The sequence below is a fragment of the Oryctolagus cuniculus genome, chromosome 7 (assembly GCF_964237555.1).
Source record: "Oryctolagus cuniculus chromosome 7, mOryCun1.1, whole genome shotgun sequence".
NCBI lineage: Eukaryota > Metazoa > Chordata > Mammalia > Lagomorpha > Leporidae > Oryctolagus > Oryctolagus cuniculus.
This window is the reverse complement of record NC_091438.1, coordinates 16,926,672-16,952,007: the sequence shown is the minus strand read 5'-3', so window position 1 is coordinate 16,952,007 and position 25,336 is coordinate 16,926,672. Positions and strand designations below refer to the sequence as shown.

Below are 25,336 nucleotides of genomic sequence, written 5' to 3'. Positions count from 1 at the left end.
CCGTTAAATGAAACAGTGAATAGGAATGACATTTTACACTTATTCTGAATAATTGTTTTTCTCTTTTGTCATTTGTAAAGTATAATCAGTTTTAAATTTAAAATTTTTTAGCATTTTTGTATTTACAAAAACACTGAACTGAAATGGAATTTTACTTTTTTTGCTGAGTTTAAATTTTTAAAAAAAATTAATTTTTATATATATCTTACTTTTTCCTATTTAAAAAGTTACTAAAATGAAGTGGCATTTTAATTTTCCTATTAGTATTTTCCTATTTTTTGTTTTTTACTGTTTTTAAAGTTTTTAACATTTTTAATTTTAATTTTTCAGTATTTTACTTTCAAAAACACTTAAATGACATTTTTCTAATTTTTTCTTTTTAAATTTTTAACAGTTTTTAAATTTTTATTTTTTTAAATCTTTTTCCTTTTTAAAAAACAATGCAGTACCATTTTTCTTTTCTATTTTCATTTAATTTTTTTTTCTTTTTAATTTTTTTATTTTTTTTGGAATTTTTCTTTTTAAAAACACTTAACTAAAACAGGGAATACATATTGGGTTCTGAATCAAAATTTTTGAGATTCCAGTTACACTCCTGGACACTGGAGACACTTCTGGGCCTGGACAGCGATATCTTAATGAGAAGTTGTAGATTTTAGGAGCCCAAGATGTGCTGACAGGATGTCTAAGGCAGCTGTTACACTGAGAGGAGGCACACTCAGGTGGAAACATAATTCCCTCCCTAGGATCCCAATTTTCATGAAAGGAAAACAATTGTGTCATCACAGGTATGACAGACAGTGGAAGTAAGAATGGTAGCTGTGAGAAACAGGTCCACCACAGGGCAGCGGTGCCATTGGCTCGGTTTGTTCATTGACCAGGAACAACTACTAAGCAGTGGGCATCCAGAATCTGCGAGGACTTGGTTTTCCATGTCGGGGTGGGGACAGGCATATGGCCGCTCCTTGTCCTGCAGCTGCCTCAGGCCGGCAGGAACACGGCCTTGCTGTTTGCTGGGGCTCTGGATGCCTTGGCCCACATCCTGCATCAGGAGCCCCCAGTTCTCCTGCAACACTGAGTGGAGTTGGCAGGACCAGCAGCTGTAGGAGATGAGCGTCCCCATGACAAGGTCCTGCCCGCATCTGTGCTGCCTGACTCTGGACGTGGAGAGAGGAGTGTTCAGAGAGGTGTCTGGTTCCTTGATGCAGGCTCAGTCCACCTCACCCACCTGGCCCCTTCTGGCCACACTGCTGCATTCATCACCATGAACTTGCTGTTATCACGCCCATCGACAGCCACCTCCTGGGTTGATGACTGGACCTCCGCCAGGGCTGCTGCTCACTCCCTTTTTGCTCAGGCTCTGAGGGGTCACCTTCTCCACAGTTGTTAGGATACAGAGGAAGGAGCGCATCTTTAGGATGTACAGCTCAACAGACAGCTTTCACCAACTGACCGATGCCAGGGTCAGGGGACCTGATGGGCACACAAGATGTTCTCTGCCTCCTGCGGGGGTGTGGGAGGGAGCACACGGCACTCCCTGCATCAGGTGCTTGGCCAAAGAGTGAGGCTGAGTGTAAAATTGAGGAAAGCATCAGAGATCCTCAGGATGCAGACCCCGAGCCAGACACCTGGCCTGCGCCTTCACACAGTCAGCGTTCCCATCATGGAAGACAGCAGAAGGGGGAGATGGTTGGGGTTCAAAAGGAGGAAAGAGACCCTTCCTGTCCTTTTGAGCCCCAAAGTCTCCTCCTCCTGCTGTCCTCTATGCGGATGCTGGCTGTGTGAAGGAGAGGGCCAGCTGTCTGGGTCAGGGTCCACGTCCTGCAGAGTCCTATCCTCTCCTCTGCTCACATGCAGCCTTGTGTGCAGGGTGCTGTGTCTCTGACACTGCCCACACTGAGCTCGCCCCATCCAAAGGCAGTGTGTGCCCAGAGTCCTATGCTGTTTGCTTCCAGCTCCTCCTGACCTCAGATCTCTACAGGAGGCAGTTGGAGAGGAGCCAGGTTGTGTTCTCTCCAGAGCAGCTGTGCAGTCAGGCCTGGGTCTCCTTAGGTGTTTACTCGGATTGGAGTTGAAGACTGTGCCAGCTCTCAGGGAAGCAGGCTAGTGGATAAAAATAGCCGAGGACAGTTCATGGTGTTGAAATTGCGTTCTTGGTGTTCTGGTTGCTGTTGAAGTGGAGCTCCTGTGGTAGATGTTTGGAAGAGGTGGGGATGTTACAATCAGCAATACTGTTCTGTACTTCCAACTGTACTTGGGATCTGAAAGAGGGAGAGAAGAAAAATCAAAGGAGAGCTGGGTCAGGTCCAGGTGAGAGCTGAGCCTGTATCTGGGCCGCAGTGGGGCAGAGGCCAGGCAAACTCAGCTCCAGTGGGGAGACTGGCTGAAGGGGAGCCCTGGGCTGCTGAGAGGGAAGTGGCAGCCAAATGAGCAGAGTCCTGCCCTGAACTCCAGCCAAGCTCTGCAGTGCTGGGGAACCAGGGCCCTTGGCCTCTCCTAACCAGGAGTGGGTGATGTCACCCCAATTCCTCCTGCTCTCTGGTGCATTAGAAATGGATTAGTTTTCTGCAGTAAGCAAAGAGAGCCGGGAGTGTAACCACAGCACAACTCATGTCAATAGAACAGACACCAAGTTTCTCTGAAGATGATTCCACATCTAGTTACACCTAGGACCATTCTGCTGTGTGCCTAATAGCTCACTCACTCGACTCTGAAGGGAACATTAACTTTAAAACAGGCACTCTTTAGTCATCCTAGAGTTTCCCCATTTTTTTCAGTTCCCCTAAGAAATTTTCTTTTTGAGAATATCCTGTTTGTATACCGGTCAGAGGGAAGAACAAACATTGGAGAATGAGACCTAAGAATCCGCATTGGAAATTGGCCTAGGAACAAGATTAGATAAAATGTGATTGTTCAATGTATATTTCTCAACCCAATAGAGGGCTTGCAATCAAGTGAGTGGATGGTGAACAGCATGTTTTAGGGAGAGAAGTTCAACTGTAAACATTTTAACTTGATTATGAGGGGAGGTATTCTATTTTGTGGGTCAGGTTTCTACATGACAAGGATTTCTTACTGTATCTTCTATTTCCAATTATTGATCCAAACAGAGAGGTTACAGTTCTACCCTATCTGAACAAACAGAAATGAGCTATAATCTGTTCCCAGTGTAAGAAGGAACAAGTACATCTAAGACACACACACAGGATTACCTCTGTCTAGGCGTGAAGGCCCAGGAATCTGAAGGTCAGTGCCCACATGTTGGTCTGTGGTTTTTCCTTCATCTCCTGGTCAGGGAATCTCCATGCGAGGTGGCACTCCATGGGCTGTGGTTTTCCCTTCATCTCCTGGCCAGGGAATCGGCACGCAATCTTCCTCTCTGTGGGCTGTGGTTTTCCCTTCATCTCCAGGCCAGGGAACCGGCAGGCCAGTTTGCATTTCCTGGGCTTCTGTTTTCCTTTGATAACATTTTCTTTTGGGGTACTTGGGACATCACTGGGGCTGATGCTATGACTCTCACTCTTGCTGGTGATGGGATCTTTGTGAGGACCTCCCTCCAGCTGGGAACGGGTCTTCCTCTCAGGGGCATCAACAAAACTCAGTTCTGAAATAGAACCACAGCCATCAGGATTGGTATTCATGCTCTCTCTCTGGCAGTCAGGCCTGCAGCAGAGGGACAACAAGTAAGGAAAGGGGCCCTGGACAGTCTTGTCTGAAGTGGGAGATGAAATCTGCACAGACACTAAAATGTTTTCATTTGGGTTGATTTTATACATACTCACTGATAATTTATCACTAGGCAAAAGTAATAAACATGGCTCAGATGATCACAATATTCAACAAAGTTGAACTAATAAAACACACAGCTCTTAAGCTTTTAAGGCACAGAAACCACACTGGATATCTGTTGAAGGTTTGGGGGGATGGAGCAGGATCATCTAACCTGGAGGGCATTGTAATGAGAGACAAGGACAGGGGACCACTAACAGCTGGAATGGACACATCTAGCACAAGAACACATGCATTTCATACATGCACATGCTTTGCTGAACAAACACCAAGCACATCGATTCATAGGATATATGCCTTCAGTGTCTGTCATATAGATAATAATATACATGATGTGGCCATCATTTTCTGGTCAGTTGAAGTGGGAACCTAGTTACAGGCACCTGAAGAATGGAGAGACAAGCTAAGGTGAAACACAAAAGTCAGGAAGAAATCCCAGGTGGGAGGTAAGGCATTGCTTTGGCCTAGCACACACATCTCCCTCCTGAGGCAGTGTTGTGCACTTGCCTGCTTCCTCATGACTTCCCAGCCCTGGCACTGGGTGTTTCTGAGACAAAGCCACACAAGCAATAGTCTGTGGCAAAGACAAGTTCAAGGCCTCACTGGGACACTGAGTGAAAAAAGCCCGAGGGGAGAGACCAGGAACTCTCAGGCCATGGGGCACTCCTGAGCTGGAGTTCTATCTGGAGCACCTCAATGAGGTGTGGACCCTGCTCAGGGACGAAGCACACCGATGCCTTCCTAGTGGGAGATGTTGTGCAGGGCCTTTAGAAGTTCTTGTTTGCAGACCAGAACTTTTCTACTGATATTTGAAATTCTCTCAACACAATTTGTTACAGAAGAAAAGTTTTAAGTATGAGTACCCATAGCAGCCACATTGCTGGCATGTCTGCTGAAAACAAGTGGACTGAGCCTACAGACAAGGGGAAGGCCAAGGAGTGGTCTCTGATTGCAATGCACACAAGGTGGGGTGACCTGGGAGAGTGACCTTGTTGAGCCTCAGGATCCTCTCCCCAAGGTGGGGACAGAATCTCCACCAGGAGAGGTCCAGTGAGGGTTGCATGGATCAGGATGGCACAGGGTCTAGCACAGCACAGATGCCCATGAGAGTGGCCTTCATAGCTGGGTGTGAATCGCTGTGTCCTGGGATGACTCTGCACATCTCTGTACATCTGTACAGAGGAAAAGCGCATGGTCTCACCAAGAAAAGGTGCCTGCTGATCTATAGCACTGGGGGGACAACTGTCATTGCCAATTCTACTCCAGAACACTGAGAAACAGGGAAGGGCATCAGGATTTCGTGATTTTCCTACAGAATGATTTGATGAGTGAAGGTGCCTCAAACCCTAAAGATTCCTCCTGAGAGAAAGTGTAAAAGTTCATTGAAGCTCAGATTCAAGGAAATTGGACTTTTTCTCTGCCTCCCCCCATGAAGGCATACTCCAAGGCTCCTACTCAACAAGAGGCACTCTGCCTGTGATGACGTGAGGGACCCCTCAGCCTCACTCAGATACTGAATAGATTCCTGTCGTGGTGCAAGGTTATGGAAGCTTTGCATGAGAATAAAATGCTGAGTTTAGACACTGGATTAAAACTACAGACCTCATATGAGCACAAATCAGTGCTGTAAAGCAGAAGATGAAAACCACACCATGGACACAGGTGCGGGACTGGACTGCTGTGGTTAGCACCAAGCTGCTTCAGAGAAAACAGAGAATCTGCCAACCAAGGATACCTAGTATCAGATAACTAAGGAAACATCATACAGACTGCCAAAGCTTTAAGCCTGAGAAGTTTGGAGGATGCTGTTTACAATTGCAACTGTTGTTAAAATTAAGAACATCACAGTGACTTGTTAAAGAAGCCTCTCCAAGAGAGATGGTGGTGGCTCAGTGTTTGCCATCATGCCTTCCCATTCCCTCCTTCCCTATCTTGACGTCAAAAGCTGCACCTTGAAAGTGGGCCTGGTGACAGCCAAGGGATTCCCCCGTTGGATGACTATGAACAAACTCCACCCAAAAGCCACATCCAGACTGAGATAAGTGCCCAGGGCCTGAGTGCACAGTGGTCTGTCTCACTCAACACAGGTGTAGCAACCCAAGACTACAGAGGCCACCTGGGAGACCAGTGGAGTGTTCCCGTTCACAATGGAGCACTCACTGTCTACAACAAGAGCAGAGCAGACAGGCTGTTTCTCCAGTGAGGACCAGGTGCTCCTAGAATGGGACCAGTCAGAAGCTTCCGGAAGAAGTGTAGGAGTCAAACGCGTACCGTGAGAGTCTTGTGAGACATCTTGATCTTCAATCTCTGGAATCTCCCTGATGAGACTGGAGGGAGGGAAAGGTGGGTGAGAAACAGAAAGGGAACAGAAAGCCCCTTTACAAGCTGTTCCAAAGAGGAGGCTTCCAGAAGTGGCTGGGCTGAGCAAGGGGCCACCCACAACTTTGTCCCTATCTGGGGAAGACTGGCTACCAATTCCGTAGTAGTCCATGCTACACTGTTTGCTCTGCCTCCAAGTTACCTGGAAGTGTATGTGACAGTTTTCTCTGGTACCTCCACTTCGTGATATTGATTTTCTGCAAACAAATTCAGAGAGATTGAACAGGTTAAGCAGGTTTTAGGTCAGATATGGGTTACCGATGGCCACTACTATCAAGGGGACAGATTGTTCTCATGTGAGAACAGGAGACTGTGACAGAAGTCCTCCAGGAGGACTAAGTCGACTCAGGAGATGGGCTTGGTGAGCCATCCTGGGCAAGGGGTCAAATCTCCCTGCTCACAGTTGGATCACCATCTCAATAACCTCTGTCCAGAACCCTTAGAAACAGCCTGCAATGGTCCTCAGGGATTCTAAGCTCACAGCCCAAGAACTTCCTAGGAGGCAAACTGCAGTCATCTGGCTGCTCTCATTAAAGGACCCAGGTTGCTGACTGTGGAGAGGAGGTAGAACACTGGGAGAGAGCTATGCATGGAGTCTGATGCCCTGGAATTGAAACCTGTTTGATGCCACACAGAATCTTGGCTCTTCTAAGAGTTGCTCATGAATAATCTCCCTCTTGTCTATGGGAACAATACAAGCAATTCAAGAGCATGTATTTCTGGATGAACTCTTCCCTAGTCAATTCATCTTCCAATGGAAACGCCATTGAGAACATGAACGACAGAGATGCCTATATGGATGCTGTGGCCTGGATAAGCATGGATGTCAAAGGGCAGAGCTGAGGATTGGCATTGAAGAAAAAGTAAGCAAGTGGCGACAGTGATCCTCCAAGGTTCCCACCAGGAGGGAGCAAACACCACCGGGGCACATGCTGCTGAGCTTGCTGTGAAATGGTCACAGCTCTGTTCCATAACAAATAAACAATCATGAATTCTAACTCCTGCTTACAGCTCAATTCAGGATTTTGAGTCTATAGCCACAAGTCTGTAGGTCTGGCACGTAGCAATGACTTCACTCATCCTAGTGGGGATAGGAGTACAAGGACAGAGCAGTCACCAGGGACAGAGATAAAGGTTTACCAACTCTCAAAAGGGATCATTCTGTACATAAACTGCCCACCAATCTGCTCTGGCTTTCTGAGCATAAGCAGCTCCTGTATGCTTGCAGTCAGACATCCCAGGCACAACTGGAGCCTAGAAACGTTCATCCAGGGAACTCTGTTCTGTGAAACAGCAACCATTTTGGACAGAAATGGAGATGGGCATGCCTCACTGGGACACTGAGTGCAAAAAGTCCGAGGGGAGAGACCAGGAACTCTCAGGCCATGGGGCACTCCTGAGCTGGAGTTCTATCTGAGAACCTCAATGAGGTGCTGACCCTGCTCAGGGACGAAGCACACCGATGCCTTCCTAGTGGGAGATGTTGTGCAGGGCCTTTAGAAGTTCTTGTTTGCAGACCAGAACTTTTCTACTGATATTTGAAATTCTCTCAACACAATTTGTTACAGAAGAAAAGTTTTAAGTGTGAGTACCCATAGCAGCCACCTCGCTGGCATGTCTGCTGAAAACAAGTGGACTGAGCCTACAGACAAGGGGTAGGCCAAGGAGTGGTCTCTGATTGCAATGCACACAAGGTGGGGTGACCTGGGAGAGTGACCTTGTTGAGCCTCAGGATCCTCTCCCCAAGGTGGGGACAGAATCTCCACCAGGAGAGGTCCAGTGAGGGTTGCATGGATCAGGATGGCACAGGGTCTAGCACAGCACAGATGCCCATGAGAGTGGCCTTCATAGCTGGGTGTGAATCGCTGTGTCCTGGGATGACTCTGCACATCTCTGTACATCTGTACAGAGGAAAAGCGCATGGTCTCACCAAGAAAAGGTGCCTGCTGATCTATAGCACTGGGGGGACAACTGTCATTGCCAATTCTACTCCAGAACACTGAGAAACAGGGAAGGGCATCAGGATTTCGTGATTTTCCTACTGAATGATTTGATGAGTGATTCTTGCTGAGAGAAAGTGTAAAACCTCATTGAAGATCAGATTCAAGGAAATTGGACTTTTTCTCTGCCTCCCCCCCCATGAAGCAATACTTCAAGGCTCCTACTCAACAAGAGGCACTCTGCCTGTGATGACGTGAGGGACCCCTCAGCCTCACTCAGATACTGAATAGATTCCTGTCCTGGTGCAAGATTATGGAGGCTTTACAGGAGAAAAAAATGCCGAGTTTAGACACTGGATTAAAACTACAGACCTCATATGAGCACAAATCAGTGCTGTAAAGCAGAAGATGAAAACCACACCATGGAGACAGGTGCGGGACTGGACTGCTGTGGTTAGCACCAAGCTGCTTCAGAGAAAACAGAGTCTGCCAACCAAGGATACCTAGTGTCAGATAACTAAGGAAACATCATACAGACTGCCAAAGCTTTAAGCCTGAGAAGTTTGGAGGATGCTGTTTACAATTGCAACTGTTGTTAAAATTAAGAACATCACAGTGACTTCTTCAAGAAACCTCTCCAAGAGAAATGGTGGTGGCTCAGTGTTTGCCATCCTGCATTCCCATCCCCTCCTTCCCTGTCTTGACGTCAAAAGCTGCGCCTTGAAAGTGGGCCTGGTGACAGCCAAGGGATTCCCCTGTTGGATGACTATGAGCAAACTCCACCCAAGAGCCACATCCAGACTGAGATAAGTGCCCAGGGCCTGAGTGCACAGTGGTCTGTCTCACCCAACACAGGTGCAGCAACCCAAGACTACAGAGGCCACCTGGGAGACCAGTGGAGTGTTCCCGTTCACAATGGAGCACTCACTGTCTACAACAAGAGCAGAGCAGACAGGCTGTTTCTCCAGTGAGGACCAGGTGCTCCTAGAATGGGGCCAGTCAGAAGCTTCCAGAAGAAGTGTAGGAGTTAAACACGTACCGTGAGAGTCTTGTGAGACATCTTGATCTTCAATCTCTGGAATCTCCCTGATGAGATTGGAGGGAGGGAAAGGTGGGTGAGAAACATAGAAGGAACAGAAAGCCCCTTTCCAAGCTGTTCCAAGAGGAGGCTTCCAGAAGTGGCTGGGCTGAGCAAGGGGCCACCCACAACTTTGTCCCTATCTGGGGAAGACTGGCTACTAACGGTGCAGACAGGATGCAATGTCTTCCATTTGAGGAGGCTCCTTGCTGACCACCTGGAGTAGATGAACTGAACGTTATCACAGGGCAGCTTTCATGTGAGGAAAAATGAAGTGCTCATAGGAAGCACGTGGCAAACAGAAAGCCAGGTAAAACAGAAACACAACTGCCTTCACTTAGAATGGTAAGTATGTGTAGATATATAATATTTACACATGAATCAACTACAGCCAAATATTAAATCTATGTGTGCTTGTAGACTTCTTTATGCTTATTTGTACTGCTTGAAGTCATTTTAAAGTAAACAGGCAAACAGAACTCTCATCTTCTTGGAGAAAGAGTATTAGGTTTGAGGTGATAAGTGAGTAGCGGAGATATTGACAGGGCATGGAGACAGAAGCAGAGAGAAACAGAGGATTTCCTCTGTTTTGAGGTCATTAGGGACTCAGCCTGGAGAAATGACTCTCAGTTGGTCCACTAGTACCCATGAGTATTTGGGAAATGAAAACTGGCTTCAACAGATTTATGTAAACTACATGCAGAGTCAATGAATTCCCCTTGTGGGATACTGGAGACTACCACGGATTTAGCCGTCAGTCTTATTCTCAGTGCTGAGGCACTAGTTTCTGTCAGGTTGTTTTACATGATTAATGGGGGGCAGAGAAGCTCATGAGAAGAGGAGACCTGTGAGCAGCACCCTGCCCTTCACTGCACACGAGAGAGGCAATGATGGCAAGGAATCCCTGGAGAGGCTCCTTCATGGAGTCAGCCTGCTGCAGGTCACTACGTGGAAAAGGTAGGGAGAAGTGGAAACCCAGACTAGTACCCTAATGATGGCAGACAGCAGTGCTGACGGGGTGCCGCAGGGTTGGCTCAATGGATGGGAGATGCACAGTGGCACTGCTCTTCTTCTCTGGACCTGGAGTCTGCCCGGGTCAGCACTAAGCTCGCTGCCCAGGGTTCCTAAGACTCACCTGGTGTGTGACAGGGCTTGTGCTTCCTCTTGCATTTCATCATTGTCATGTTCCTTTTCTGCAAATGAATTCAAATAGGCACAGTCATCTAGGATGATCCCCTCAAAGCCTGTGCAATGCGCTGTCCAGCACTAGCACAGCACACCAGTATCCTCAGTGTCACTGCCGACTCCTCAGATAGGAATTGTCTAGAGGGTGGAGGTCATTTCTGAGGGAACTAGCTTGTTCATTTTTCTTGACACATGAGGTAAACCTCCCTATTCCTCCAGTCATCACACCAATAATCACTGACCTGATTACCTACAGAAATGAAACAAATTTTCCCAAGTGTGGTTGCTGTGGCAAGCAGGTAAAGCTGCTGCCTTTAACCCCAGGATCCCATGTCAATGCCGGATCAAGTCCTGGCTGTTCTACTTCTGATCCAAATCCCTCTAATGCACCTGGGAATGCAGTAGAAGATGGTCCAGTACTTGGGCCCTGCACCCACATAGGAGACCTGGAGGAAACTCCTAGTTCCTCCCTGGGCCTGGTCCAGTCGATGCCATTGTGGCCATGTGGGGAGCAGACCAGAGTATGCAAGAGTTGCCTCTCTCTCTCTCTCCCTGTTTCTCTCTCTCTCTCCCTGTTTCTCTAATTCTGCCTTTCATAAGGTAAAATCAAATCTAAAATAATATTCTCTGGAGATGCTTGGTTCCTAGTGTGATTCCTTTCCATGAGAGGAAGTGCAGTGCCCATGGTTCTCAAACAAGCTCTCTTGGTAGTTTGTGGTTTACCATATTTTGTACATTGAGGATAAGATAAAAGGTGGAACAGGTGAATTTTCAGTTCTGGGTATCAGAGTGAATGTGTGCAGCACAAGAGAAAACTTGGCTACTCATGGAATCTCTAAGCACAGGTCTCAGACCTGCAGCCTGGGGACACACTACTAAAGGAATGACAGAACATTTTGTATGTGTGGTAGGTGAAATGATGCCAACGTTGAAGGGACAGACAACGTGGTTGGGTTCAATGAAACAGGGGGAGTATCTTGACTGCAATGGAGACGAGCATGCTGCTGGCTCTGACAGGAAGCAATGTCACATGACAGGGATGGGGAATGACTCGTGTGATCAACACTGCAGGGGGCAGAGGGGTCTGCTTCATTAGGAATGGATGGCAGAGACAAGCATGAGATGTGCTGCTTAGGTGGGTGTGCATCTGTGACATTCTTCTGGCAATGACTGAGCACTGGAATCTGAGTGACAAAGCCACACAAGGAATGGGAGGACAGCAAGGCTGGATGGGCCAACCACACCTGTGCAACAGACTGGTTGAAAAAGAACAGATGCTGAGAACGTCTCAGACCATCCCATGTCCAGGAGCCCTCTCAGTCAGGCGGGAGTGATGAGTGCAAGGATAGTGCGGGCTCCTTGGCAAGCAGAGGGGGTTGTATCACCTCACAGTGGAGGACTCACCATTTGCATCTGGAGCAGAGAGCATGTCCTGCTGCTCCAGGGAGCACCAGCTGCTCCACGTGGAATGGTCAAGCTCAGAAACGACCGGAAAAATCGAGGGAGTGAGGTAGCACTCGTCCAGTGAGTCCTCTGGGTCTTCCCGCTCTTGCTCCTCTGGGAGCTCCCTGCTGGGATGGGAGGGCAGAGACACTGAAGACATGCATCACAGGTACAGAAGTGACTTTGTCATCAGACTACAGGTTAAAATATGTGAGGGATGTTCAAAGGGGGAATATAGAGGGAAACAATGCAAAAGGGAACGTTATGAAAAGAGCCATTTCATCATTGGCTGAATGTTCCAACTGGCTCTAGTGACCAGTTTCTCCAGCATTTTGATTCCCTAGTAGTCCATGCTACAGTGTCTGCTCTGCCTCCGAGTTACCTGGAAGTGTATGTGACAACTTGCTCTTGTACCTCCACTTCGTGATATTGATTTTCTGCAAACAAATTCAGAGAGATTGAACAGGTTAAGCAGGTTTTGGTCAGATATGCGTGTCCGATGGCCACTACTACCAAGGGGACAGATTGTTCTTGTGTGACAACAGGAGACTGTGACAGAAATCCTCCAGGAGGACTAAGTTGACATCAGGAGATGGGCTTGGTGAGCCATCCTGGGCAAGGGGTCAAATCTCCCTGTTCACAGTTGGATCAGCATCTCAATAACCTCTGTCCAGAACCCTTAGAAACAGCCTGCAATGGTCCTCAGGGATTCTAAGCTCACAGCCCAAGAACTTCCTAGGAGGCAAACTGCAGTTGTCAGGCTGCTCTCATTAAAGGACCCAGGTTGCTGACTGTGGAGAGGAGGTAGAACACTGGGAGAGAGCTATGCATGGAGTCTGCATGCCCTGGAATTGAAACCTGTTTGATGCCACACAGAATCTTGGCTCTTCTAAGCGTTCCTCATGAGTAATCTCCCTCTTGTCTATGGGAACAATACAAGCAATTCAAGAGCTCTCTCCCCAGGCCCTTTAGGATTTATGTATCTAAAATCTAGGAGTGTTGCTATGTTACTGACTCATCCTATCAGACTGATCATGGTGAATAAGGGTAGAGGAGTTTCTAAAGAAGGCTGAATGAACTCCATAATACCTCGCACAAATAAATCTATGCAGTTATAGAGAAACATTGAACATTGATTTTGTAGGGACGTTCCTGGATTCAGCTATGTTTTTTGAACTGTACAGGAAGTACAGTATAAAAGACTTTATATCCTGGTTTTGGGATGATTGCATAGCTAAGATAAGCCGTCTTAAAGGAGATAGAGACTAGGGATGGAAGTAGGGAAACTAGGATCACAACTTGGCCCACACATGGGAAGTGTTACTAAAAGCCTGCATGGGGCTAGAACTCCAGGGATGCAGTAGTAGAACAGAATGATATCACTGCGGGTGACAGCAGGCATTATTTCTAAGTTAGAGTGTCTGAAAGGCACTTCCTACACAGGGCCTCTGTATGTTCCCTTAGGCTAGGGTGCAGTGAGACAAACTGCATCTGAGGGGAGGGAAGCTCCTTGACTCTCCTGATGTCTATGTTCAGTGCCACAACCTGGACCCTGACTGAAACCAACTTGTGTCTGCAGGGCCTGTGCTCAAAAGTGACCCTCAACCTGAGAGCCATTGTGTACAAAGAATGGAGAGGCTACCTGGGAGAACGGTGACAGGTTCTTCTTTCTTTTGTGAACAAGCGTGTTCCCCATCTACACCTAGCACACTGTGGGTGTCCTCAGCATCAGGAGACATTTGCACAGTGCCCTCAGGCAGGCAGGAGTCACTCAGCAGGTGGTCAACAGCACCAGTGATAGATGTTTCCTGCTGTGAATTTTGTGGGGTTTCCATTTCATCCACTTCCAAGAGCTCCCTGAGAAGCCAGGTGGGATAAGGATGACAGAGATTAAACCAAGAAGGAAGAGACACCAAGGAGGTGGCTGGTTTGGATGGGGTGCATAAGGGATCAGTCATAGACAGCATAGAGGTTGTTCCCTCCACTCTGGACACCGTGTGGCTGCCTAGGGGGAGAGGGCCTGGGAAGAGATCAGCCTCTGCTCATCACACTCAATACACAGCAGCTAATGAGGAAGCAGCCTCCACTGTCGCTGCATGGCACAGTCACAGCACAAGCACACATTGACAGCCACGCGGGCTGACACCCTGTGCTCAGGTTGGGTTGTTGCAGTGTCCTGCAGCCATGTGATCAAGGTTCTAGGGGCTTGGCAGATTCTAGAGATGTGCTACCTTCTGGGCCTTCTCTTAACCAAGTCACAGGACAGCAAACATGGTTTTGTAGAGGTGCTTTTCTGCAGTTGAACCTGGCTGGATTCTTCCTAACTGCCCCCTTTGCCCATTGCCTCTTTGTTAGTTTTCTCTGGTGAGAACTTCAGCTAACTCTGTAGAAAGCAGATGCACATCTTCCTCCCTTTTCCAGAAAGCAGAGAACAGAGGTTCCCTTTGTGTGCAGGCAACACCTAAGGCTGTGAGTTCATGATGGATCCTATCAGCAACTCGGACCAGGACAACAGACACCTACTTTAACAGGGGGATTTCCTAGTTGTCAAGGAAGGACTCAACACAATCTGCAGTTGTGTTTCTGTGTGTGCCTCAACTCCATGACTGCCTCGGCCCCTTTTCTGTTCTTTACGAGACCCTGTGCATCCTTCACCCATTTGTTGCCAGCTCCTAATCATTCACTATTACCTGTCAGCAACAGGTCCTTGTGCTGGTGTTTCCTCCTCTTCAATATTTTCTGTAAACAGATTCAGAAATGTCCAATCAGATAATATCACTGCCCCCATTACAATCAAGGTGGCCTCTGTGTGCATATGAATATCTACATATGGGCCAATAGTGGACAAAAACTTCAAATGTTCTGTGTTTAAAGAAATGCCTTACCATTCTCTTGTGGTCCATTAGGCTTTGTGTCTCTGCACTTGGAGATCAGAATCATGGCAGAATCTGCCTGAAACTAGGCCAACATCCTTTGCTCCCATATCACTGGAAGCTTCTCAAGCTTCCCTGGGACTTCTGCCTGTTATCCCTCATCCTGCCACTAGTGGGAGTCCAAGGCATGGGTTCTATGTTCCCATGGGTCTCACAGAGAAACTCCAGCTGTCATGAAGAAGCAAAGAACCCGACTTCCATCCCTCCTTCACAGGCCCTCCACGTTTTCTCTGCTGTATCATTAGAGGAAATTCTCTCTGTGTTATGAGTCCCTTCTCAACAGCTTTCCTCACTGAAGTTCTACTAACTCTAGTGCCTGGTCTGACACTCCCAGGGAGAGGAGGGCCTTTGTCCTATTGGGAAACCTACAAGCAACAGCTTCCACCTTTGATGGTTACATCTGCTCTGCCCCAGAGTTTTTGGTCCATCTAGTGAATGAGGCAAGAGAAATCCTGGATGGAGAAAGCAATCAGCTGTCTACCATTTGAAAACCACACTGAGCACAGAGCTGGAGGCTTCCATTCAAGTTAGCTCAGTGACTTTGTTCAGCCTAACAGTGGCCTCACTTCACAAGGTCTTTCTGGTCTTGATATGAGGATGGACCCTGCCTCTTCCCCCAATGGCCAACCACAATCAGGAAGGGAGGAGACCTTTGGGATACTGCAAACTTGAAAGACTTCTCTGCCCCTATCTGTTTTTCCCAAGCAGTGCTGACCTTGTCCTGGTACACATGTTCAGTACCAAGAAGAGCTGAGGCAAATGCCCATGGCAGAGATGAATGCATCTGAACCCCTGAGGCTTCTCACATGACAGCCTGTGCCCAGCTTACCTGCTCCTAGCAGGTCCTCAAGGCACGCTGACAGCCGGACAGCCTCAGTGAGCAGTCGTCGGAAGCCCTGCCCCGTACAGGTCTCAGGGTCATGCACGGTGAGCACGTCCTTCAGGTACTGCTGCAGGATGTGGGCTAGATTTCTCCCCCTTTGGACCTTTGGGCGTAACTGGGAAAGTTCTTGGTCCTGATCTTCAAGGATGCCACGGCAATGCCTAAGGTGCAAGCATGGAGAAAGTTCTAGATGGGAAGGGATGAGTGTTAGGCTCTCTGTATTTCCACAGATTTTCATAACAATGCCTTATAGAGCCCTCCACCAGCATCACCACTCAGGTTTGGAGAAATACCTGTGCCAAGAAAAGCAAAGGGCAACACAAGGCCTTGCTCCCACTTTTAGAGAAAGATCTTGTCACAATTCCTGAGATTCCATTCAGGTCATGTTCTATCAACAGTGCAAGGATTCTTCCTTTCTCGCCTTCATAAAGGTGCTAATTCAGTTCCTCCTTCCAGCCACAGGCATTTCCACGTAGGAAGACACACAGTGTACAGTGTAGTGACTGGGATTCATGGTGCACACAGGGGTTACATGGCAAGAAACAAGAATGAAGGTCTGGCAGGGCCAAGCTGAGCATCAGTCTTCTATATCAGGAGGTGATGGTGACTAAGGGGAAATGAGGATTGATTGCAAGATGACCAATCAGAGGAGCCCAGCATCCCCTCTACCTCCCCTGAGAAGACCCAATGCAGCTCCATCTTGAGGTGAGTGACCACAGAAAAGCACCTCCACACTAAGGGAACCATGAGAACATGGGAGGAAGAGAGAACAGGCATAGCACCACCTACAGAGGACCAAAGCTAACTGGTGACTGGATTCCCAGAAACACAGCCATGGGGATTTCCTGTTGCAGAAGAGAGAGTAAACAGGAGGGCCCCATGGGAGCCCATCCACCTGGACACCTTACTTACAGACTCTCCGCACTTGCAGCTCTGAATTCAGATTCCTCTGCTCCCTCCTTGTTTCATAACGTCTGAGACATGGGGCTTTGCTGAAACTCTCTGCCCTTGTCTGGCACAGGCTGGCTCAGTTTTTGATTTGGGCTGCCCACTAGTGTCACACATCCCCACCTGCCTGCCCTACACAGAGAGCCTTACCTGAGCAGCTCAGCAGACCTGGACTGCTTTGGCAGGGGCCTCCCCATGTAGCTTCTTGGTCAACATGGACTCCATGATGTCTTTTTTTTTATTATCTATTCATACCATTTTATTACAGAAATAAACAGTAATTGCGGAGGGAATAGTATTTTCATTTTAAATTCTCCTGTAGGGAGAATTTTTTCAAAGTACCTATTCACTTTTACTTTCATTGTAAAATTAATTTTTACCATTTCTTTCTAAAAATTTATTCATTCATTTATTGTAAGTAATATACATTTCATAAGACAACTTTAGGAATATAGTTATTCTTCTCCCCATACCCAGGGTACCACCCACACTCCCAGCCCAGCTCCTCTTCCCTCTCTACTTCTCAATCTCATTCTCCTTTAAGATGCATTTTCAATGAACTTTGTACACAGAAGACCAACTCTATATTAAGTAACGATTTCAACAATGTGCACACACACCCACCCAAGAATAAAAACTGTTTGAGAAATGTTTCACTGTAACTCTCTCTTAATACAACTCATTGAGGACAGAGGTCCTGCATGGGGAGTCAGTGCACAGTGACTCCTGCTGTTAATTGAACAATTAGCACTCCTCTGTATGTTGTCAGGGACCACACAAGGCTCATGACATGAGCTGACTAGGCTATGGAAGCATTTTGAAAACTCTGTCTGTATTTAGACAAGGCCATCAGCAAAGTGGAAGTTCTCTCCTCCCTTAGAGAAAAGTGCATCCTCCTTTGATGGCCACTTCTTTGTCTGGGGTCCCACAGTGATCCTACATGGAGAACATTGTTTGCCACAGTGCCTTGGCTTTCCATGCCTGAGATGCCTCAGTTCTCCCTTCTGAGCTGCCCCACCGGAGACACCCACACACCTCCCCACCTGCCTGTCCCACACAGAGACCCTTACCTGAGCAGCTCTGGGACCGTGGGCTTCTCTGCCAGCGGCTCCTCCAAGTGGAGCTTCTTGGTCAGTATGGACTCAATGATGTTTTTAAACTTCTCACAATCTGGGGAAAGACAGACACGCAGAACTCAGGGAGGTGCTTTTGTAGTCAGTGCCTGCTGAAGACCAAAAGAACTCCAGGGCCAGGCTCCAGATTGGGAGTTTCACATCTGTATTTCATCACCTCACTACATAGCATCTGAAATTTCCTATTTTTAAAAGATTTATTTATTTGAAAGGCAGAGTTACAGAGAGACATAGGCAGAGAGAGAGAGAGAGAGAGAGAGAGAGAGAGAGAGAGAGACTCCATCAGCTGATTCACTCCCCAAATGGCTGTAAGGTTGGAGCTGTGCCAATCTGAAGCCAGACGCCAAGAGCTGTTTCTAGGTCTCCCATGTGGATGCAGGGGCCTAAGCACGTTGGTTATCTTCTACTGCTTTTTAGGCCATAGCAGAGAGCTGGATTGGTAGTGGACCAGCCAGAATTGAACTAGTACCCATATGGGATGCCAGCACTGCAGGCAGCGGCTTTACCTGCTGAACCACAGCACTGACCCTGCTATTTCCCAGTAAAATGAGAAAAAAGGACTTCAAAGATACAGAAGGTGACTTGACAAGGTGATTCCACTGGTGTTTACAGAATCAGAGTTCCCAGCCCCTGAGCTCAGACTGAATCATGAGCCACTGGACTCAGCAAGCCTTGCAGCCTCTCAGGTCAAACAGGAACTTGGGGCATGAAGTCGTCACCTTCTGTATATTTGGGAGCTTGATAAGGGTGTAGGACTGTTTCCTTGCATTGGGAAAGATTTCAAGTGTTTGTTATTTCAGACTTAAGGGACCATCTTTCATGGAACTGTGTAGAATACAATGTATAACAAAGTAAGGCCCTGAGGCAATATGGCCCAAGAAAAAGTATAGTTCCTGCTAAATTAGAAACAGTGCAATAAGGGCCTCATGGATTCTGTTGATCTTGAGCAAGGAACCATCCTTGGAGTTGTATAGGAAAGAAGGAGCACATATTGTTGTGACAATCTACAGAGGCAGGAATTATGATAGCACCTATGAATGGGAGAGAAATCGAAGCTACAGAGAAGGTGGGCAGTGGGGAGCACCCAGGTGAGTGGGCCTGATTCCCCCCCTACACCCTGTGCTCCCACTCCCAGGTCTCAGGCAGCGTCTTCCTCTTCTGGAAGAAGAACTTGTGCTCCAGGAGCAGGACTTTCTCCCAGTGGGGAGGCTGTGTTGTGAGGGTGTTCCCATGGATACCAGAGTTCCAGTGCACAGGAGACTCTCTGTCTCTCTGGAAGCACATCCTGCTCACTCTGAACACATGTCCACTCCTGACCTAGGACAGTGCTTTGCCAATGGGAACTCAACGGAAGCTTGAATTGAGTGAAATGCGTTAGCCCCAGAAATGAGGCCCACAGTGATGGTATAAGGCTGCAGGAGCTGACACAGACAGGATGATCATAAACATGCACTCAATATGGTGGAGCCTGACCCTGAGGACAACAGGCAGCTCGATGCCTCAACAGGAATCCATGAAAGATTCAGCACTCCTGTCACCCTACACCTCACTGCTACCTTGGAAAACTTGCGAAACCCTGTGTGTCAGCTTGGGAGTGTGGTCAGGAGGAAATTAAGTTCAGCAAAAAGAAGACAACAATGAAGTAGTGAGGCCATTTAGTTCCTCAGGAGAAGATACAGGACAATCTTCACTGTGGTGAAATGACCCGAGAGAACTTACTGTATTTTTTCAGCTCCATGGCCAGGGCAAAGTTTGTAGCCTCAGCTATGAGAAACTTCTCCTGGAGCTCCCAGCAGTCCTGTTGGCTCTTTGCCAGCTGGGATCTCAATTGCTGGCATTCGAGGTCATTCAGTTCTGCCACGGGATCTGAGGCAGGGCTGTGGGATCCTGCCATGCTGATGGTGTGTCACAGCAGGACAACAGGGACTAGGGAGAGGAAACCCAAACACAGGTGAGGGTCAAACAAATGACATCCAAGAGTTTCAGGTAGGCTTGAGGGGTGACAATAACAGTCAAGCTTCACTTACTGATGTGAAACACCTGATCCACTGCCCGACAACACTGGGAAGTTCTTCACTGGACAAACAAGGATAAAACTGCCAAAGCCTAGATTCAAGGCACTGCCTGTAGCTCAGTCTCTGCTAGGACTGGCTGTTGTGTGGCAGCTAACGGTCTGCCGTTGCCATCACAGAATTAGAAGGTGGAGCGTGTCATGGAATCTTTGGAACTCTGCCTTCCAGGGGCCTAAGCTAGGTTGAGGCACAAGACCCCCACTGGTGGGGACAACCTACCCATCTGCCAGTCTCATAGTTATAGATCCTGCACTGATACTACAGACCGTGTCCCCAAATCACCTAAGCATGTATCGCTCATATAGTCATGTATGTGTATGAAAATACCAAGGCAGAAAATGTGTCCCAACAAGCCTTCCTTTCTCAGGGCTGTTAGGAAGTCACCCCACCTGCTGTTTAAAGAGATCTCAAGGCTTTTCTACCTGTTTGAAATGCTGAATTTTAAGCTTCCCTGATAAATGGGTCATTTTATTATCTTAGAAAGGAATTTTGAGAGTTCTTTTAGTTTTCTGGATAGAACTGTTATATTAGGTATGCAATTTCAAAAAGTTTCTCCCTATGTTGGCCTGTATATTCATCTTCTTATCAATGACTTTGAACAGAAAATTTGAACATATTAATTTGAACATATTTGAACATATGGAAATGAAAATGTTCTTTGTTTAATTATACTTATTTGAGATGTAAAGATGAAGATGTAGAGACATACACACAGAGAAACACAACCAAAACTCTGTGTTACATTACTATTTCACTCCCCAAAAGCATGCAACAGTCAGGCTTGGCCAGGGTGACACTTGGTGTGCAGAACTCCAATTTGTTCTGCAAATGTATGGGAAGAACCTAATGCTTTTAATAATATATTTATATATAATTACTGCAACTAATTTTATAATGATGGCAAACTTATTTTGAGGAATATGGGTGTTACATATTTGAAGTGGTTTTTTAAATTAACTTCTTATTTAATGTTGTATCTATGGCATAAATGCAATGTTAAGAACATAGTCCTTCTTCCCACCTACCTGCCCTCCCACCTATTCTCCCCCTCTTCCTCCTCCAACTCTCCTGTTTAGTCTGAGAAAGAAAAAAAGACAGAATGGAACAAGAAAACTAAGAGAACTGTTACTCAGCAGCCTAGCAAAGGGCTGTCCAAGGTTACTGCTTCTCAAAGGGGATTTCACTTTTTGCCCCCTTCTGCTATTCCCTTCCTCTTCTCCCTTCTTTCCTTTTAGAAACTTAATTGTCTTCAAAGAAGAACCCACGGATGATACATCTGCTGTGAGCTCTTAGACAGAACTATAACCTATGAGACATAAGAATATCCTCCATTTAATGCACTAAAAGGAAGTGATTCTGGAGAACAGTTCTACTATGAAGTCCCTTGATATAGCTTTGAGGACAGAGGGCAGTGCACAGTGGCTCTCACTGTGTCTTTAACAAATCACACTCTTATGTCTGACCTCAGTGCTCACCCAGGGCGCTTGACATGAGCTGCCTCAGCTACAGAAGCCTTCTGGATCCACCTAGCTCGACAAGGCCATAAGCAAAGAGGAAGCTCTCTCCGCCCTTCAGGGAATGTGCATCCTCCTTTAGTAACCACTTCTTTCCACTTTCAGTTTCACCCACAGGCATCCTATATGTAGGGCCTATATGTGAGCATTGCAAAAGCCACTTAACTGCTGAATGAAATGCCAGTCCCAAAAGCTGCACATTTTAAGGTTTCCATTTGAGTGGATGATCAAAACTGTTTTTTTTTTTTTTTTTGAAATTTTAAATTCTGATGTCTAAATAGATGTAGGAGTCTCCACTGTGGCATAGTGGGGTAAGCCACCACTTGAGACACTGGTCTCCTCTATGAGTGCTGGTGGAGTCCCAGCGGCTCCACTTTCAGCTGATCCAGCTCCCTGTTGAGGTGCCAGGGAAAGCAGTGGAACATGGCTTATGTCCTTGGCCCTTGAGCTCTTGTGAGATACCCAGATGGCATTTTGGGCTCCTGGCTTTGGCCTGGCTCAGCCCTGGTTGTTGTAGGCACTTGGGGAGTGAAACAGAAGATGCAAGGTCTCTCCCTCTCAGTGTGTGTGTGTTCCTCTCTGTCTGTAACTCTGCTTTTCAAATAGAATAATACATCTTTTAAAATAATTATTAAAATATTCAAAAATGATATTGTAATGTACATATCCATAGTGTAATGATTCCTCTAGACTAGTAAATAAAATATTCATCATCTCACAGTTAACCTTTATGTGCCTGCACATGGTAAGAACCCACAAAATCTACTGTTAGAAAATTCTCAGACTTTCTCATTCTAATGGAGAATAGCATGCTCCACTAATAACTCAGATTCTCATGCTTAACTTCAGAACCCTAGATTTAGTTCTTCTCTATAACTACCACTTTGTACTCTTGGGTCAACATTTCTCTATTCTTCCCACCAGACTGCACCACCTTGAAGACTTCTCTTATATTCTCTGTTTTGACATATTCAACAATTTTCCATTTTTTCTTTCAGACTCCACACATAACAGACTTCATGCAGTGTTATTATTTCTATATCTCATTTATTTCACTCACCATAATGTCCTCCAATTTCATCCAGTTTCTCACAAATGACAGGAGTTCCTTTATCTTTGAGTTGAACAGCATTCCATCATATAAATATATATTTAAGCATCATCATACATCTATCATGTATAATGTATTGTTACACATTATATGTATATAAATATCTATACACAGACATGTTAAGAATGATTCAAAATCTTCAAGTGATTCCAAAGTGTCATGGAAATTCTGTAGTATCCTTTTATTAAAATATACTTTTCAAGCCATATATATGGACAGCAAGATTGCTTAACCAACCTTCTGTTGATGGACATTTAGGCAGTTTGCATCTTGGCCTCTGTGAATAAGGCATCGACTAGGGATTGCAGGTATATATCTGATATGGTTTTTTGTTTCTTCTTTTTTTGCACATATACCAATAAGGAGGATGAATGGGTCATTTGACAGTTCTAGTTTAACATTTCAAAAATACTTCAATAATGTTTTCTATAATGGCCATACCACTCAACATTCTCACACAAATGTAAAAGTGTTTCCTTTTTGGTACACCCTTGCCCACATTTATTCTCTCTTGTCTTTGTGAAAGCAGCTGACCCTATGGTTCTGAGGGGATATCCCTCTGTGGTTTGGAATGGTGTTTCCCTGATGAGTACTGATAATGGGCAACTTGTCATAAACCTGGTAGCAATGCATATTCCTTTCATGGAGTAATGTCTACTCAGGTCCTTTGCCAATTTCTCAGATGAATGATTAATTATTTTGGCTACTGAGTTCTGTGAGTGCTTTCACACTATAGCACAGAGAAAGCAAAAGCCTTGTGAACAATGTACATAGGTCTTGGCCCCATGTGGGGATCATGGGGATCCTTACTTTGGGGCTGTGGAACTGCACCACTGCCATTTTATTGGATTGTGCAGTGTGTTGCATGGCGGAATTGAGCATGGGTGGAAAAATGTACCTAGCTGAAGAGGGCAGGAAGGCTGTGCTTTCTCTCTCTCTCCCTCTTTTTTTTTTTTTTTTTTGGTGGTGACACTGAAGTTACCAGGATCTCTAGCTTGCATGGAAAGCTTGTGTTCAGCATAAACCTGCTCTGATTCCATCCAGGGATCTCCCTGGCCAGGTGCACAGGTTCACTGTGGAGTCAGTTTCTCTCCTGACCTCAGTACTCATGGAAGGTGGCTCCTTCAGGGGCTGGACAGTGGAGTAGGCCTTTCTGAGTATCCCCTGAGGTTTCTGACACAATGTGTCCTTCATCTCACCCACACTTGGTTTCACCCTAACATTACCTTGTCATTCTCTGGGTCATTCTCACGTCCCAGAGAGCTGCTCATCTTCCTTCATCTGCACCTTCAGTTCTGGGTTCTCAGGATGTGGACTCAGTTCCGGATCTGGGAGGAGACACAGGAGGGACTAGGTCAGCTCTCAGCCTCAGTTCCCAGGGCACGTGTGGTTCCCCAGGGACTCAGAGGAACCTAAGCAGCAGGACCTCAGAGAGGAACAATACACACTTTACCTCACTGATGAGGAACCTGGGGTCCATAGAGACTAAGAGGTTTTCTCAGCACCACAGCTGATGGAAGGAGGGCCACCCCATGAGCTTTGACCTCCAGCTTCCCTGTGCCGAGCATGGCTCTTGTCTTCCAAGAATGCATTGTTGGGTTTTGTAGACTTCAGATAAAGCACTGCTATTACTGCTCCTAAAAACAAACAAACAAAGTATGAGGGTCATTCCTTGGACACAGCTTTTCCCACATTTCTATTGTCCCATTATGTATTCTCTGTCTGTTTTCAATCACTGGGTGATAGAATGGGAGCAGAGAATACATAAGGTGAATGAGTATTTAACACAGCCCTGCCTGTCCTGTGTGGTCCCTTACCTCTGGAATTCTCCCTCAGGTTTTCTCCTCTGCTGCAATGGTGGAGACTGTCAGACCTCATGGAGGTCATTTCTGTATGGAGATCCATGTTCTTCTTTTTGTCTCCTGGAGTCAGGGAGAGTAGAGATTCATTCTGGACCTCTGTGGACCCAGCTTTTCTGCGAGGCAATGCTGCTAGTTTCAAAGATAAAAAATTAAAAACAACAATGACCAACAGAAATCAGGTCAATAAAGATTTTCCTGATGTGCCTGAGATCGTGAGAACAGCCCCTGGTAGAATGTGGTCAGAGCCAAGCACGGGGCATTGGCAGACTGACTCAGGTAAGGTGTATGTGCAAAACAACCAAGAGAAGGCTGCTAACACCAGGAAGAAGACACACATCAGAGGAGTGTGAGAAGAAAAGACAAGTACTGGTTCAAATGAAGAAGGAAGTATCACAGGCTGAGACCCAGAGGCAAGGCCCCACATCACAGAGGATTAGTCCTCAGCCTTGAAACCTATCCCAGGAAGTCCTGTTGGATTTGCCCATCTCAACTTGAAAACTTTTGGATTCATGACTTCCTTGTAGGCTCCATTTTTGCCCTTGCTGAATTAGAGTCACTGTCATTGTCACCCTATGTCCCCTGCACATGGGGCAGATAAGCAGTGTGTTTAATGTCAGAATAGCACAGATGGAATGGATCACACACAGCATCCACACATAACAAACACCTCCAACTCATTCACATCCCCCTTCATGACCCAGGGAAATCCCACATTCCTGCTGTGAGGCCTCCACCTGACAGGGGAAGTGTTTCCATTCCTTATGTGTTCTGGATTAGTAATTCTTTATTAGCTACACAGTGTGGAATTCCAAAATCAATGGCCTTATTATATACTCAACCATCATGATGAGAATTGGTAAGTGCTATCTAATTCTATACAGATACAAAAAATTAAATACCTTGTGATAAGTTCAACCAGCATGTGAAAGTCCTCTTCAATGAAATTCAAACACATTGAATCTAATGAAAGAAAATGAAGCAGACACAAAATAATGGAATTCCCTCATATATTCTTGATTTGGAAGAATTAATATTATTAAAATATCAAAACTACCCAAAACAATTT

The 25,336-nt window shown here is 46.4% G+C and overlaps 1 protein-coding gene across 7 annotated transcripts in view; it reads right to left on the bottom strand.

The window, feature by feature from the left end:
* Window positions 1-475: 475 nt before the first annotated feature.
* The window catches only part of LOC103346094 (putative neuroblastoma breakpoint family member 5), a 29,699-nt gene continuing 4,838 nt past the window's right edge, over window positions 476-25,336 (bottom strand). Inside the window, exons 3-17 of one of the 7 annotated variants that reach the window (XM_070076838.1) lie at window positions 25,170-25,230; window positions 24,226-24,399; window positions 23,862-24,045; window positions 23,635-23,736; window positions 19,431-19,637; window positions 17,649-17,748; window positions 15,577-15,791; window positions 14,505-14,553; window positions 13,457-13,671; window positions 12,197-12,251; window positions 11,776-11,942; window positions 10,322-10,379; window positions 6,061-6,107; window positions 3,213-3,604; window positions 476-2,261 (exon numbers count right to left, since the gene is read on the bottom strand). In XM_070076838.1, coding sequence (XP_069932939.1) covers window positions 3,219-3,604; window positions 6,061-6,107; window positions 10,322-10,379; window positions 11,776-11,942; window positions 12,197-12,251; window positions 13,457-13,671; window positions 14,505-14,553; window positions 15,577-15,791; window positions 17,649-17,748; window positions 19,431-19,605 — 1,467 coding nt within the window. In that variant the 5' untranslated portion in view covers window positions 19,606-19,637; window positions 23,635-23,736; window positions 23,862-24,045; window positions 24,226-24,399; window positions 25,170-25,230 and the 3' untranslated portion in view covers window positions 476-2,261; window positions 3,213-3,218. The other 6 variants (XM_070076837.1, XM_070076842.1, XM_070076839.1 and 3 more) reach the window with 6 other exon arrangements.